Genomic DNA, 16,937 nt, shown 5'->3' with positions numbered 1-16,937 from the left:
GAGCTTTTGGGTTGCTGTTACATTTGACCTCACCTTTTGGTGAAGAACTGCCTCTTGTTATTTGTTTTTGAGAGGCAGCTGAAGCAAAATCGTTTAGTTAGCTAAATTACTATTCTTTTTAAATCCATTCATGTCATCATAGGAATTTCTTCTTAAAAACTATTGTTAGCCTATGTCCTTGTTTCCATATATTCTAGTTCCCTTCATACAGCGTCTGTTTCTGGAAAGACTTGGTTTCAACCAGGACTGAGCGCAGAGCAGTTTGTACTTGGGAGGGAAAGTGTGTGAGTGTCAGTATTGTGCTTTGGTTTCACAACACACATTTCTCCCCTCTCTCCCTTATCCTGTTCAATCATAAAAATATACTTATATATGTATTATGCTCTTCCTGTTCAATTATAAATTAGCACTTTTCAGGACTAGCAATTAGCCCAGCATTGAAGTCATCATTGGAAACGATGGGTCTGGGGATTTGGCTCTCATTGTTCCTGGCAGTTAAAATAGTGAGAGAGAACAAAGATCTGGGGGCGCAAGAGAGGGGAACGCTGGGATAACAAATAATTGTTGAGGCAGGCCGGGCCAGGCTTTCTATTTTATACTTGATTCTAAAATAAGGAAATAGGAAGTAATTTCTTCATAGGGAAATTAGAAATATTTAGGAATAGAATTCACATACTTGCCTTTGAGCATTTGGGAGTTGAGAACAAATTTATTTGATGGGCTGGTTGGTAGAGTACTAGAGATTTGATTGGCAGCAGGTTTTTTGTTCTACTAGCTCTGCTCCACAGAAGGAAAAGGGCTGTAGTAAACACTGGTTTTGCAGAGGACCTGGATTCAGTTTCTAGATCACACGTGACAGCTCATAATCACTGTAACTATAATTCTAAGAAATCAGACACCCTCTTCAGGCCTCCTTGGGCAGTGTACCAACACACATGGTGCACAGTCCTATTGGCATGCAAAACAGCCATATATATAAAATACTCTGGATTCTGATGTGGGATTTTGATCGGTGTCAGCATTGTGTGCACGCCTCCCTAACCTCAACCATTGTTACATCTATACGTGGTCTTTTAGGACTGGCTTCTGTCACTTAACACGATGATGTTTTGGCTCAACCATGTATCAATAACTCAAAAATATTCTGACATTTTGTTAACCATTCATCAGTTGACACTTGGAGTATTTCTGCCTTTTCATTGTTGTGCGTGATGCTCTCCATAGAGGCTTGTGTGGGCGTGTGGTGTTTTATCTAGTTGTAAAATCGCTCAGTCATATAGGTAACACTACATTCTGAGACACTGCCAGACTGTTTCCTGAGAGGGAAATACTGAACAGCAAGCAGTATTTGAGAGAGCGTTAGTTTCTCTGTGTCCCTTCCTATCCCCAAACTTCTGTTCTTCCTGCATCTGCCTTGAATGAATGTGCTAGGGTTATAGGTATAGATCACCTAGCTCATGCCTATAGTTTTCTCTGTGTCTCTTTGATTGTAGCCACCCTAGTGGGTGTAATATGCAGTCCTCACGCCTGAGGGCTGGGGACACCTCAATTACCCATCTGGGTTCTTTGAGGTTTTGATTTGCTAAAGATGTTGTAATATATTTTTCATATATATATGAAAAATTTGGCAGTTGGCTCTGTCTACTTGACTCTTTTACACAGCTGAAAATAGATTTTTTTTTTTAGTTTTTATTTAGTTAAGAGTTTATATATTTTGAATAAGAATTCCTTATCAAGCAATGTTTTCGAAGGTTTAATTCCTCTTTACTTTTTTTCTTCTCTTTTTAATGTGTCTGTGTGTGAGGGAATGTCACTTCTCGAATTGAGAGGAGAGCATCAGACCCTTTGGAGCTGGACTGAATGTGTTCCTTAGTTGGGTGCTGGGATCCAAACTTTGGTCACCTGGAAGAGCAGCAAGTGCTCTTAACTTCTGAGCCATCTCTCCAGCGTCCCTTTGCACTTTCTTGGTGTCCCTTGAGAAGTTTCTAATTTTGAAGTCCAGTTCGCCTAACTTTTTTTTTCTGCTTGTGGTTTTTTGTATCATTTGTTTGTTTATCTGTTCATTCATTGAAAGATAGTTTTACAATGTAGCAGCCTGGTATCAACTTTGCTCTGTAGTCCTGACCCATCTATCAGCCTCCCACATCCCAAAGCCATGGGATAGCATGAGTCACCGTTCCCAACAGCTGATGTTAGTTTTAGTTTGCTTTTCTATTGCTGGAGTAAAACACACTGGCCATGCCTTAGAGAGGAAAGGGTTTATTTCATCTTGCACCTATAGTCCATTATCAAGGGAAGTCAGGGTCAGCACTCAGCAAGGTAACTGATGCAGAAGCCTTGGAGAGTGCTGTCTGCCGGCTGCTTATGGTTTGCGCAGTCTGCTCTCTTACAACACCTCAGGTGGACACAGCCCTTAAACCCTCCCACACCAACATCGGTGAGACTGCTCCTTAAGCTTGCACGGAGGCCAGTCTGATGGGGCCCTTTTCTTGGCTCCTCTTTCCTGAATGACTCTAGCGCACAAGAAGTGGACACAGAAACTCACAGGTTGTGCTTCTAGTGGTTTCTAGAACTCCACCATCGGCCTTAGCTGACACTTGTTAGAAATGCAAATTCAGACCTCTTAAAGACTGGTAGGGACCCTGAAGTGTAGAGCTATAACTCAAAAGCAGTGGTATTTCTAAAGAGCTCTGTTTTCTCTTTTAATAATATGTTTAATGTTTATGAAGTGTTTTGCACATGTACGGTAGCTGAGGAAGCAATAAAACTGTCAGATTTCTCAGGGAATGGAGTTCTGGGTGGTTGTGCATCCCTGTGTGGATGCTGGGAACTGAACCCAAGTCTTGTACAAGAGTAGCAAGTGCTCTTAACTGATGAGATATTACTTCAGCCCAGTGTTTTCATTTCTGTTTTCATATTTATGAGATTTCATATTTGTGGGTTCTGCAAACTTCTTTTTTGTTGTTGTTCCTATAGACGTGCTACATTGCTTAGCGCCCGCCAGGGAATGATGTCTGCTCGAGGAGATTTTCTCAATTATGCTCTTTCTTTAATGAGATCTCATAATGATGAACATTCGGATGTTCTTCCGGTATTGGATGTGTGCTCATTAAAACATGTGGCGTATGTTTTCCAAGCCCTTATATATTGGATTAAAGCAATGAATCAACAGACAACATTGGACACCCCTCAACTGGAACGGAAAAGGTACATCCATACTTTCCTTGTGTTTTGTTTGAGAACTACTTACTTAGTCAGTCTGGATGAGGAAGATCAGCACGGCAAAAGAGAACAAAAATATTTCATGTAATGGACTTGACTTCTGTCCACCTCTTCTGCCATTATTTCTCTCAAAATGAAAACCCAGGAATCAAGTGAAACTCAATGATGAGGTCTTCGTTGGAGTCTTGCCGTGTTTTGGAGGAGAGTTTGTAGACACTCAGTATTTCTGTAGTGGAATTCATTCATTCAGGCTCCTGATGAGCCTGTTTTGTTATTGTATGAATTAGGCAGATGATTTTACCATTTCTCATTACTGAAACTGTATAGAAGTGTTAGATGGCAGGAGTTAGATTCCAGGGTGAGGTGTCAGATGCTAAAGGTGTTTGCCTGACCACCTGGGTTCAGTTCTTGGGTCCTGTGTAGTGGACGAGAGAACAAATCTTACAGATTGTTCTCTGACTTTATGTGTGTGCCATGACAGACATGCGCACATGAGTTAGGTACCCAAGTGGCAGTTTTAATGTTGTCTTCTTGCCATCCCCATTGCTTGTTCTTTTTCATGTCATATGAATACTTAGTTTAAATGACCGGCTTTGTTCTCTTACAGGACGCGAGAACTTTTGGAACTGGGCATCGACAATGAAGATTCCGAGCATGAGAACGATGATGACACCAGCCAAAGTGAGTGCGCAGAAAGTCACTGGCCACTTAAGAATGGCCGTCTCGGTAGTTCCTCCACGCTGTAAACCACATTACTTTCTGTCTGGGTGGGAAATCTCTTTTCTTCTCTGTGTCACATTTACCTTCTCTGTCCTTTTCCTCACACATCTTTGTATATACAGTTTATAATGAGGACCGAATTCATGTGAATTTTTCAATAGTCCGTACTTCTTTAGATGTTCCCCTTTTCTCTTAGTTAATATTTATCATTACTTTAAGTCTTAGGAAATGTTAATTTTTTTCTATTAATATTGTTGTAAAATAGATTTAGTTAAGAAAATGTAAATTATTCTTTTAAAATATTTTTTATGGTTTTTTTAACTTTATTTTATATGCATTGGTGTGAAGGTGTCAGATCCCCTGCAACTGGATCTTCAAACGGTTGTGAGCTGCCATGTGGGTGCTGGGAATTAAACCCAGATCCTCTGGAAGAGAAGTCAGTACTCTTAACCACTGAGCCATCTCTCCAGCCCCCTGTAAATTATTCTTGAACAGAAACTAAGAGAAGCTTTTGGGTTATTTTATTTTTTTGAGACAAGGATTCTCTGTAGCTTTGGAGCTTTTCCTGGAACTAGCTCCTGTAGATCAGGCTACCCTTGAACTTACAGAGATCTGCCTGCTTCTGCCTCCTGAGTGCTGGGATTAAAGGCGTGTGCCACCACCATTTTGCAAGAAGTTTAAGTTTTAATGCCTCAAAATTGGAGGATCTTGTTAGAACAGTGGTTCTCGGCCTGCCTGGGGTGATGGCCCCTTTGGGGATGACTGATCTTTTCACATGAGTCGCCTAAGATATTAAAGGGTACAGCATTAGGAAGATCAACACCACTGTTACAAGAGCCAACTTGTAGTTTTCTGTTATTTCAGTTGGGAGTTAAAGGTTTTAAGTGAACAATCCAGTTTTCTGTTCATTGTTCCCAGCTAATACTTTATTAGCTTAGGGAAAGATAACTGGCCTGGGTTGGATTGGGGGTGGAGGTTGTTGTTGATGTTGTTTGTGGTGATTGGTTGGGTTTTTTTCCCTCTGTCCTTTTGAAAGTCCAGCCATAATCCACCATTTGCACAGCCTTAGTAGGCACTGCCAGAGTTGGGTTCTGTCCCAGAGAGCTGCTGCTAGCGTGCTAACTTGTGTTGGCTGGGCACAGAAACTGCTCACCAGCTCCTACTTGGTTTCAACGTGGCAGGAGAATAGTCAGACTTCAGCTTCTGTTCATTGCCTTCTGCTGTCTTCAGGCTGAGTCCTGACTATGGTCAGGAAACTAGCTGATTTTGGCTTCATTCTCTAGATCTAATGAGAGGGTGTGAGAAGCCTGTTCAGTGTAGAGTGGAACATTTATTCTTGCATTTTTATTGTTGTGTGAAATAATGCTTTCAGTTATTTTGGATTGTCACTTTAAAAAAAATATGGGAAAAACTGGGTGTGGTCAGGTCTTTAATGTCAATACCGAGGTAAATAGAGGCAGCTCAATCTGATCTATGTAGTGAGTTCTAGGACAGCTAAGGCTGCCACACAAGGAGATTCTGTTTCCAATCCAGCCCTTAACTTGCTTTCTAGTATATTAATATTTTAAAAGAGATACCAAGCATTTTGGATCGGACAAATTAAATTTGTTACCCTTTGTAATCCCTGTTTTTTTTAATGTTTAGGTGCTACTTTGAATGATAAGGATGATGAATCTCTTCCTGCAGAAACTGGCCAAACACACCCTTTCTTCCGCCGTTCCGACTCTATGACGTTCCTTGGATGTATACCCCCAAACCCATTTGAAGTGCCTTTGGCTGAAGCCATACCCTTGGCCGATCAGCCACATTTGTTGCAGGTGAGCTAAACAGGTCTAAAGCTGGTTCATTGCTGATTTCGAATGTTCAGCCTAACTATAATATATCTTGTTAAAATTCCAGCCAAATGCTAGAAAGGAAGATTTGTTTGGCCGCCCAAGTCAGGGTCTTTATTCCTCATCTACCGGGAATGGGAAGTGCTTAGTGGAAGTAACAATGGACAGAAATTGCCTCGAGGTAAGACAGTAAAAGTTTACAGTGTGTTTGTTAGTTAGCACTTTCCCCCAGTTTCCAGATGTGAAGAGGTGCTGTAGTTCAGAGTATTTTATTTCCCCACTCAGTTCACATGTTGTATAGCTCTGTTATGTGCTTAGTCTGGTCCAGAGCGCTACTGATGTATCTGCTAAAAACTGAGGTTTCCAGATGAGTATATTTAATACATATGAGCATATGTAATTTTAGCTTCAAATTTCTCTTGATGTGCGGAGCTACTTGAATCAAGAAAAAAAATGAGGCAGCAGTAGTAATGATTAGTAATGACACCTCAGTAAGTCTGTCTCTCGGGTACTGTCTCAGTCTCTATAACCAAGGAAACATTTAGGTAGAAATGAGGCTGGAGGAGGTTTTAAATTTCAAGAGGGAATGTCAGTTATCACAACACTAATTACACAACAGATTTAGTTTTCAGAGATATATATGTCTGACTTGAGGTAAAATTTATATTCTGCTTTTCTAGGAAAAAATGGCATGTTTAAGACAGCATAGGTGAAATATAGCTGAAAAGATTTTTATAACTAAATAGTAAAGGCAAATGTAATATTAAATTATTGAAAATATATAGGAGACATAGGTGCCAGAGATACTACAAAACATCGTTCTGAGAATTCTCTAGGCTGCACTGGGGGAGTACACTGGATTTGCTGTTAATCAAGGACTAGGTTGACCAGAACAGACTGTTGGTTTAACTTCCCTGGGATTTCTGTGGGACTCTATTATGCTGAAAACATATGTAACTTTTAACCCTAAAATTTCATAGGTTCTTCCAACTAAAATGTCTTATGCTGCCAATCTTAAAAATGTAATGAACATGCAAAACCGGCAAAAGAAAGAAGGGGAGGAGCAGGGCGTGCTGACTGCGGAGGCTGAGAGCGCAAAGCCTGGGCCGTCTGCTCATGACGTAGCCGCGCAGTTGAAAAGCAGTTTGCTAGCAGAGATTGGACTCACTGAGAGCGAGGGGCCACCCCTTACGTCATTTAGGTAAGGCCAAATGAAGTCGTGCCCTTGACTGCTGCTTTGTCATTTTTTATTAGAGGTTTCATTCTTTATAAATTTGTATATGTAAGTTTATGAATATTGTTACTCTACTGTGAGTTTCTTAATTTACTATCAGATAAATACTATTGAGTTTTCTGGACTTTATGACTTCTTAAGAATTGATCTCCTTTTTCATTTATTGAATTTCCAAGATGCCAGTTTTGTTAATGTTTAATCAGCAGTTCAGATAAGGGAACCATGTAAATACTACAAAGAATAGAATTTTCAGGATTTATGACTTACGTTTAATTTGGATTCATAAATGGTATCTTTGACAGAGGTAGGTGTTTGTTTACTAAATAAGTTGCTAGCATATACTGTTGCTTGGTGTTGGTAATCACCAGGTGGTTTGTTTATGCTAGAAGTGTAAGATAATGTTTTTGCTTACAAGTTAGTGAACTAGTTAATAAAATAAGGCAAGCGCAGTCAGTGAACATGACACACTGCAAGGTCATTCCTACCGACCATGAAGGGTTTGGGGACCTCTGTGCTCGGTGATTGTGGTACAAGGGAAGAGGGCTAGGCTAGCAAGTGAACTTTGGGGTGAAAGAAAGGTCTCAGGGACAGAAGGTAGGAAAAATGTGGTCTACATCTGTTCAGTGGGCAGTAGATGGTGCTGATGGATAAAAATTACTAGGAAATATTGTCTTGAGGCCATATTAAATTTTGTCCGTGTTGGATTAGGCGTCACTAAAACAAATGAAAGTTCAAGAGGTGGATGTTAGACTCTGAGGAGAGGAAGTAAATGAGGTGTTGACGACAGAAGGTGCCTTGATGGTGTGGCATGTGCACACACCAGGAGCCTGCACCCCTGGGGAAGGCTCTTCACCAAGTAGAATACGGTTTGAAATACTTAGGATAGCTGAATAGTAAAGGACCAAGAAAGGCACTGCTATTGACCAAAAATCTGAGTTTGGGGAATTGATTAATTGCTTTCTCTGTCTCTTTAACTGCAGGCCACAGTGCAGTTTCATGGGGATGGTCATTTCTCATGACATGCTGCTGGGACGTTGGCGCCTTTCTTTAGAACTCTTTGGCAGAGTATTCATGGAAGATGTTGGAGCAGAACCTGGATCGGTGTGTAGTTTGTATACTTGAGTTCTTTTCTGCATGATACGAACATGTTTCAGTGAATAATTGTTACTGTTTCTTTATTTTATTTTAAGATCTTAACTGAATTGGGTGGTTTTGAGGTGAAGGAATCAAAGTTCCGTAGAGAAATGGAAAAACTGAGAAACCAGCAATCAAGAGATTTATCACTAGAGGTAAAGGTATTTCGATTTTCCAATATTCATAGTATACCACTGCAGAAGTCTTAAAATATGTAGATAATAAATATTGCTCAGTGATACACGCTTATAACTAAAATTTTAAAGAAATGATGATTACAAGATTCTGAGTAATAATTTTTGTTTGTCTTGTCATTGGGGATTTGTTTCCTATCATGAGAGCCTGAGTTCCAATCTCTAGTACCCTCTTAAGCCAAGTGTGAGCCGGGTGGTCATGGCACACACCTTTAATTGGTAGGCAGAGGCAGGCGGATCTCTGTGAGTTTGAGGCTAACCTGATCTAGTTCCAGCTAACCTGAGCTAGTTCCAGGACAGGTTCCACAGCTACAAAAGGGGGGAAATAAAATAAAATAAAACAAACAAACAGGGCTGGAAAGATGGCTCAGTGGTTAAGAGCATTGTCTGCTATTCCAAAGGTCCTGAGTTCAATTCCCAGCAACCACATGGTGGCTTACAACCATCTGTAATGAGGTCGGGTGCCCTCTTCTGGCCTGAAGGCATATATTGTATACTAAATAAATAAATATTTAAAACAAACAAACAAACAAAAAAAAAAACAAAAAAAACCCTGTCTCAAAAAACCGCACACACACATACAAACAAAAGCCAAGTGTGGTGGTGACCCGTTCCTTTGATCCTAGGACAGGGGAGACAGAGACAGGATTCTTGGTGCTCCTTGGTCAGCTAGTCTTGCTGAAATCAGGGAGAGCCTTGTCTCAGAAAATAAGGTAGAAGGTGATAGAGGAGCAACCGATGTCAGCCTCCGGCTTTTCACACGTTTGCCTGGGCAAGTGTACCTGTACACGCAAACATGTATACACACACACACACACACACACAAACACACACACACACACACACACACACACCTCGTTACATACACACGAACAAGAACTCCTGGTGTTTTGAATTCCATTCAGACCATTCTTATTGATGCTTAATTTGTTTGTTCAATGGCTAGGGTTTGTTGTTGTTTGTTTGTTTGTTTGTTTTGTTTTTTTCAAGACAGGGTTTCTCTGGGTAACAACCCTCTCTGTCCTGGAACTAGCTCTGTAAGCCAAGCTGACCTCAAACTCACAGAGATCCACCTGCCTCTGCCTCCGAAGTGCTGGGATTAAAGGCATGTGCCACCACCGCCCTGCTTAATGGCTAGTTTTATGTCATTTTTAGTGCCTCAGCCCTTTTTAATATTATCTGTAATAAGTGACCTTCCTTGTTACTTTCCAGTGTGTGCCATGTGCATTTCCTGCCACAGGCCCTACCTTGGCCATTTCTTAAGAAATCTTATAAGGTTGAAATGGGCTCTGGTCTGAGGTTTCTGTACACTGCTAGCGTGGTTGTTATTTCTAGGCCTTTAAGAAACTACTGTGAAATTCATACTGAGACTTTGCATTCAAACTGAAGATGTCCCTTTTTCCAGACAGAATAGACAGCTTCTCACCTTTGGTGGATTGTTTTTATCCCACATTTTAGAAGTCTTAAAATCACAACATTACTACTATTACCACCAATAAGATGTTTCCTTTTTTAGGTTTTTTTGAGATGTGGTTTCTCTAGCTTTGGAGCCTGTCCTGGAAACTCACTCTGTAGACCAGGCTGGCCTTGAGTTCACAGAGATCTGCCTTCCTGAGTGCTAGGATTAAAGGTGTGCACCACCACGTTTGGCTTGTGGTGGCAGAGTGGATTGAGAGGGAATTAAATTCCATTAGTCTGATTTCATAATGTAGGACAGTCTTTGCTTTAGAAAGTGACATGTTTAGGGTGTAGGAACTTCTAAGATCTCAGATTTCTTTGTGGTCACATTTAAACGACTGAGGGAAAGTTGAGAATCTGTTTTTAGCACTGCTTTATGATTTGGTGTATTTTACTAGGTGGATCGGGATCGGGATCTTCTCATTCAGCAGACCATGAGGCAGCTCAACAACCATTTTGGCCGCAGATGTGCCACCACACCAATGGCTGTCCACAGAGTTAAGGTCACCTTTAAGGATGAGCCAGGAGAGGGCAGCGGTGTGGCCCGAAGTTTCTACACAGCCATCGCTCAAGCGTTTTTATCAAACGAAAAGTTGCCAAATCTAGATTGTATCCAGAATGCCAACAAAGGTACTCATACAAGTAAGTGCAGATGTCAAGCATCGTAATTAATACTTTTGTTTGTCATAATTATATATGGCAATCATGATTATATAGCTATACATTTATGTTTTACATAATTCTAGAGTATGAACTGCTTGAGTTGACAGTTTGCTTTTTACGGCAGTGTTCTCTTGTTTCTGGTCACACTAGCTTTTCGCCTCAGTTGTTACCTATTTTGGAGGTGACAGGCTGTGAACTCTTATGTGGCACTATACAAATCCTGGGAGGGAATGGGAATATTTCTTTCACCCTGTGTTAATAGCTATTTGAAGAGAAAACAGAAATCTCTAAGTAGGCTATTCTAAGATTGATTCACAAGCATGCTCCAATGTGGTAAAGAGCTTGAGACCACATGTAGACCAACTATGTCACTATGCTTAGTATTTTAATTTTAGTAGGATTTTTTTTCCCTCTTTAAAAATAGGGCTTCATTTATTAACATCTTGGAGCATTGCAACCTCATTATGAACCTACCACTTGGATTAGAACTCTTAGCTAACTTTCAGTTGGTACATTTAAAGCTTTGTAGAAATGACAAATCTGCAGGAAATGGGAATTAGTAATGGTCAGAAGATTGCCAGTCTTATACGTGGGCAGATGGAAATTAGATCAGAGGGGGCTCATAGAAATGACTGAGGCTACATCTGTATCTCATTGTAATCTCCCCCCTTGGAGACTGACTGGGCTGCAGGAACAATAAAGGGTGAAGAGATGGGGGCTCTCCAGCCTTTGATCATCACTTTTACCATTTAACTTCTGATGAATGAGGAGAATTGGATAATCATAACATTTTAGAAATATCTTTATCAAGCATCATTAAGAAGCCATACTGAAGGGCTGGTGAGATATATTAGTGTAAAGGTGTCCACTGCCCAGCCTGCTGACCAGAGTTTGATCCTCAGGGTCCACATGATGGAAGGACAGAGCCCAGTGCTATGAGTTGTCCTCTGGCCTCTACACACGTGCTATGCCATGTGCATGCCATTTGCTGGGGTACAGCAAGTACACAAATGTGATTTTCAAAAAGAATGAAAGAAAAAACCATGGTCAGGACTGAGCATTGGAATTTTCTACTAGCTCACGTCCTGGCCATCTTCAGTGCGCCCAGCCATCACAGAGCCGAGCAACTGTCAGAAGTCTCAGCACTGTGTACGGTGGTGCCTGTCCAGCTCTAGCTGTTGCCTACTGTTGCCCAGTTGGACGTGACAAGGGAAAGTGATGGAGGATTCTTATTGGCTAATAAACAAACTGCCTTGGCTTTTTGATAGGGCAAGATTTAGATAGGTGGAGTAGACAGAACAGGAAAAAGGAAGTGAGGTAGATGGCTCAGACAATTGCCATGCCTCTCCTAAGTTAGTCAGACTGCCGTGCCTCTCCTGGGAGAGAGATGCAATGGAGCCAGCCACCAGGACAGACATGCTGAATCTTTCCTGGTAAGACACCGCTCGTGGTGTTACACAGATTATTAGATATGGGTTAGTCAAGATGTGAGTAAGAGGCGAAAATAATGGGCCAGGCAGTATTTAAAAGAATACAGTTTCCATGTAATTATTTCGGGTAAAGCTAGCCGGTGGCCAGGAGCCGGGCAGGATGAAAAGCAGGCCTGCCCGCAGCCCCTCACTACAGGAAAGCAGTTTATAGATATAAAGTGGACTTGTGCGTTCTACGCAGCTCTCAGTAACCTCACATACCAAGGAGCTGGAGAGGTGGTCTAGTAATAGTTCTTACTGTGAGAGCGAGCGGGAATTCAAATCCCTAGCACATTCAAAGCTGGGTGTGACTTGCTTGGGCTTATAACCATGTTGTGGGATGGCAGGTTCCAGTGAGAGCCTGTATCAAAAATGTGCAGTAGTGGGCATCTCTGGTGCATGTGCCTAGGCATGTGGATGGCCATACAGCACGCTGCACACGCCCGAGAGAGAGGTATGACAGCAAAGTGATCTCCATGCTTTCTTGTCTTCTCTTTTCAGCATTGACTGAAACGTAAAGATTGTCACCTTTTGTGCTTATTTCAGTGTGCTGTCTTTCCTCTTCTAGGTTTAATGCAGAGATTGAGGAATCGCGGAGAGAGAGATCGGGAAAGGGAAAGGGAAAGGGAAATGAGGAGGAGTAGTGGCTTGCGAGCAGGATCTCGGAGAGACCGGGATAGGTATGATGCTTTTAATGTTTACTCAATACCAGCATTTTAGACATGTTGGATAAAGGCTTGTAAATGAGTGTGGGTTTGGCATTGGACAGATGTGCATGGCAGCAGTGATTTGTGGCTGATGAAAGGGTCTGCCTTAGCACCAGGACATTTGAGTGTCACTGCCTGTCAGTCACCAAAGCTTGACGCTCCATCACAGTTTTTACTGTCCTAGTCTCATTAACTCTTAATTGTGACAAACTGTATTACTTTTAATTTTCTCTTGTTGTAATGGGTTACATTTTACTTTTGTTTAAAATATCCAGGAATTATGGATAGTTTCTTAGAATCTGGTCCTGCTCCATTAAAATCAAATTATATGTTACATGTAGAATTTTAGTGACAAACCGAGATAGATCTTTATTTCTCAAACATGTTATCTTTAGACGTTGTACCATCCTGCTATCCTGGTTGGCACTATCCATGTTCTCTGGTTTTCTATTGCTATTTTGATTTGATCATCAAAGCAAATGGACTCAGAAGCTTGCTTTTTTTTTTACAGAGACTTCCGGAGACAGCTTTCCATTGACACCAGGCCTTTCAGACCTGCCTCTGAGGGGAACCCGAGTGATGACCCAGACCCTCTGCCTGCTCATCGGCAGGCGCTGGGAGAGAGGCTCTATCCACGAGTCCAAGCCATGCAGCCTGTGAGTCCTGGGCACTGTCCTCCCATTAACTAGGCGTAGCTTTCCATTTGCGCTGCAGTGGCTCTTGTTGAATTGTCAGCGTCTAAGCAGCTGCACAGCTGAGGACTGCTGTGTTGCACGGTGGTGGGGATTTAGAAAGAATGGAAGTACAGCTAGCTGTACAGCTCTTCAGCTTGGGTCTCCTCCCACAAAACTTAGTTCAAGACTATTTCATTCGACCCTATTGGAGTTCTTCATGTGTTATAGAATTTACATTTTTACTTACGTATGTTACTTTTGAAGTAGGTATGATCTGAAAGCAAGCTGTAACTGAAACAAATGGTAGTCCTTTACTACTGATAAAACAGCTTAAGATTTCAATTTGCATGTTTTATTAAAGTTCTGTACTCGTAAATTAGTGTTGATTTTTTTTTTCTTTTGGCTGTTTATGTATTATGCGAATACATGTAGCCAAACTAATAAGACAAAAAATCAAATCTATTTCTTGCAGTAAGTCAGCCTTCAAAAATAGACACCCTTCTCCCTTCCCTTCTTCTTTTCTGTATTAAATGAAGGTGTTTTGGGCTCTCTGAAGAAGACAAAAGTTACAGAAATTGCATGTATGTTGACTTGAAATTCAAATACCTTAAAAAATACAGGGAGACTGCCATACAAATATTCCAGCCCCAACAAAACTATGCTAGTTTGTGGGCTGTGTGGTCCCTGACTGAGGTGTCTGATTAGCCTTGCAGTTCCATAAAAAGCCTTGCTAGTTCACAAGGAAATTTTATTTGAGCTTATTTCTTTTCCTTCTCTTGAGTGTAACTTTTAATAAGCAGAGAGTTATTAAAGTAACATTTGTTCATCTTTTGTAGGCATTTGCAAGTAAAATCACAGGCATGCTTTTGGAATTATCGCCAGCGCAGCTGCTTCTCCTTCTAGCAAGTGAAGATTCTCTGAGGGCGAGAGTCGACGAGGCCATGGAGCTCATTATTGCCCATGGACGGTAATGTGTGCTCTGGGAACAGCTCTCAGTTTAAACAGTAGCATTGTGTGTTTTCACCACATCCTAAAAATCATGACAAGACTAGAGGATAAGAGTACCTGTTGTTCTTCCAGAGGATCCAGGTTTGGGTCCCAGAACTCATGGTGACTAACAACTGCCTGCTACACTCCAGTTCCAGAGTCTCTGATTCCTTCTTCTAGTTCGGTGCACATATATATACACGTGCAGGCAAAACACCCGTACATAAAAAATCAAAATCATAAAACAAAGTAAAATACCCTTTTTTGATTTTTTTTTTAAAGCATTGTCTTATAATTCCTAAGTGCAATAGCTGAATTTTTCATGTTTTATTAGGTCATAGACGGTATTTGACATTTAGAATTGTTCTGTTCTATTCCTGAGACAAAGCTAGCCTTGAGCCCTAGCCTCCTGCCTCAGACTTGTGAGTGCTGGGACTTAGAGCTACCATGTCTGGCTTAGATACCGTTTTGTTTAGAAGTATATTTGTAAGTTCCCTGAAGTCCACTCCCCATTGGGAATACCCATGTAAGAGACCACATTATACTCAATCTTCTACATTCTTGTGTTATGTATAATACTTCTGTTACGGCTCCACATTCACCTTAAAATTTTGTGAAAGTTTTTTCTTTCCCTTTTGCAAAGTATATTAATTTGAATATAAAATCTAAAAATAGCAAATAGTCCATCTACTCAAGGTTACAAATATCAGAAAGATGCCATATTAGATGGACTTGCTCTTTCAGCTGGTTTGAAGCAAGGATTACTTTAAATGAAATTTATATGGTGCTATGAACCTTAGACATCCAGTCACTGCTCTGTTACTGTGAAGGGACACCGTGACCGTGACAGCTCTTTATAAAGGAAAGCATTTATTTGGGGCTGGCTTACAGTTTCAGAGGTTTAGTCCTTTAGCATCACGGCAGGGTGCAAGACAGCATTCGGGGAGACATGGTACTGGAGAAGGAACAGAATTCTAAATCCTGATCAACAGGAAACAATGAGAGGAGGAAGAGGGGAAAGAGAGGGGAGAGAGAGGAGAGAGCTACTGGGCCTGGTATGGACTTTTGAAACTTCAAGGTTCACCCCCAGTGACACACTTCTTCCAACAAGGCCACATCTCCTAGTCCTTCTCAGATAGTGCTATCCTCTGATGACTAAGATTCTGAGCCTGTGGGGCCATTCTTAGGTAGCAGCGTGGCTGGCTACAGTTGTAGAAGTATAGACAACTACTGCGGACACCAGATCTCATTATAGATGGTTGTGAGCTGGGAATTGCACTCAGACCTCTGGAAGAGCAGCCAGCTCTCTGGACTTTTATGTATTGTGGTTTGCTTGTTTGTTGTTTTTGTTTTTTAAAATTCTTTGCCTTATCTCTGGTGCTGTGAGCAGGCTGAGAATAGCTTAGTCCACAAGAAAGTTGCATTTTTTATTAAGATTATGTAAATAAATGTAAGCATTGCTAATTTAGTATTTTCTGTTGATCAAACTAACATCTGGTTTTATGCACTGAATAGTGAATTTACTAGTGGTAAATAAGACTTATGCTAGAGAATTTGATTGCTGGTGCAATTGTGCTCTGAGTATTTTGCTGTATTGCTTGCTTTGTGCTAAAGTTTTAGCATCCCAGTGAAGACTGTATATGTTGTCTTACATCAGGAAGCCTTAGCCATGTCTTGAACTGTATGTGTAGCAGCTGGTGGAGTTTTTTGGGTTTTGTTTGTTTGTTTGGTTGGTTGGTTGGTTGGTGTGGTTTAGTTGTTTTGTTTTTGAAGTCTGTCTTGGCAGTGCAGCATGAGAACTAGCCTTGAGTTTGCTCTGTAGTGCCTGCTCCCAAGCACTAGGACTGTAAGCATATTCCATGGTTTGGGGCTAAATTGGTTTTTAAAATGTGTAATAAATATGAATAGATACTTTCATACTAAGTTTCAGATATTTCACCTCCATGGAATGTTAAAGGGCTTCATTTATTTTTAGGGAAAATGGCGCTGATAGTATCTTGGACCTTGGATTATTAGATTCCTCAGAAAAGGTACAGGTAAGGGATTTTTTTGTTTGTTTAGTACATGTGTTAATGAGCAGTTAGAACAATAAAAAAGAATAGAAAAATAAAGCAGGATTTAGGAGATGTCTTTGTAAATAAAATGAATGATTTATAATACAAAAAGAGAAAGGTATGTGGTTGTAATATACAAAATCGATTGATAAAATTGATTGAATTAAATAGTAACACAATACTGGTCACTTGGCTGTTTATGTTTGAACACAGACTGAATTAAGCTTTAGTGTTGAGATCCAGGGGAGCAAATAGCAGAAGAAAGAGGAGGCAGTATAGAATCTAGGAGCCACTCCTCCCAGAAGCTGTTGGTTGCCAAAGATGGGAAGGAAACATAACACTTTGTGGGTATGGTGTGGTTTTTTTCTTGTATTTTGTAATTAACTTTTTATTAATATTAATATGCTAGCTGAGAGGAGCAAACTCACTATAATCTCTTTCATTGGTCACATCAAAGAAAATTAGTACAAAATGTAAAAAGGAGCTACCTGTGAATTCTGAGCAAATAAATAGTAGCACACAGATTGGAAGGAGAAGTCAAGACTTGACAAGTGGCTGTCTTTTTCAGCAGGGGGGTAAAGCTGAACTT

At 40.8% G+C, this 16,937-nt stretch overlaps 1 protein-coding gene across 3 annotated transcripts in view; it reads left to right on the top strand.

Annotated features, from left to right (window-relative positions):
• Ubr5 (ubiquitin protein ligase E3 component n-recognin 5) overlaps window positions 1–16,937 on the top strand; it is a 107,717-nt gene that overhangs the window by 81,298 nt on the left and 9,482 nt on the right. For 2 of the 3 annotated variants that reach the window (XM_038344252.2, XM_038344250.2), the window contains exons 41-52: window positions 2,977–3,207; window positions 3,830–3,903; window positions 5,587–5,759; window positions 5,842–5,955; window positions 6,755–6,975; window positions 7,989–8,109; window positions 8,199–8,297; window positions 10,193–10,436; window positions 12,495–12,606; window positions 13,145–13,289; window positions 14,144–14,274; window positions 16,270–16,330. In XM_038344252.2, the coding sequence (XP_038200180.1) occupies window positions 2,977–3,207; window positions 3,830–3,903; window positions 5,587–5,759; window positions 5,842–5,955; window positions 6,755–6,975; window positions 7,989–8,109; window positions 8,199–8,297; window positions 10,193–10,436; window positions 12,495–12,606; window positions 13,145–13,289; window positions 14,144–14,274; window positions 16,270–16,330 (1,726 nt within the window). The remainder of the gene's footprint in view (window positions 1–2,976; window positions 3,208–3,829; window positions 3,904–5,586; window positions 5,760–5,841; window positions 5,956–6,754; window positions 6,976–7,988; window positions 8,110–8,198; window positions 8,298–10,192; window positions 10,437–12,494; window positions 12,607–13,144; window positions 13,290–14,143; window positions 14,275–16,269; window positions 16,331–16,937) is intronic. The other variant, XM_038344251.2, reaches the window with a different exon arrangement.

Source organism: Arvicola amphibius, chromosome 9, assembly GCF_903992535.2.
Source record: "Arvicola amphibius chromosome 9, mArvAmp1.2, whole genome shotgun sequence".
In the NCBI taxonomy this organism is placed as follows: Eukaryota; Metazoa; Chordata; class Mammalia; order Rodentia; family Cricetidae; genus Arvicola; species Arvicola amphibius.
Note: the sequence above shows the minus strand (reverse complement) of the source record. Positions and strands in the feature narration are given on the sequence as shown.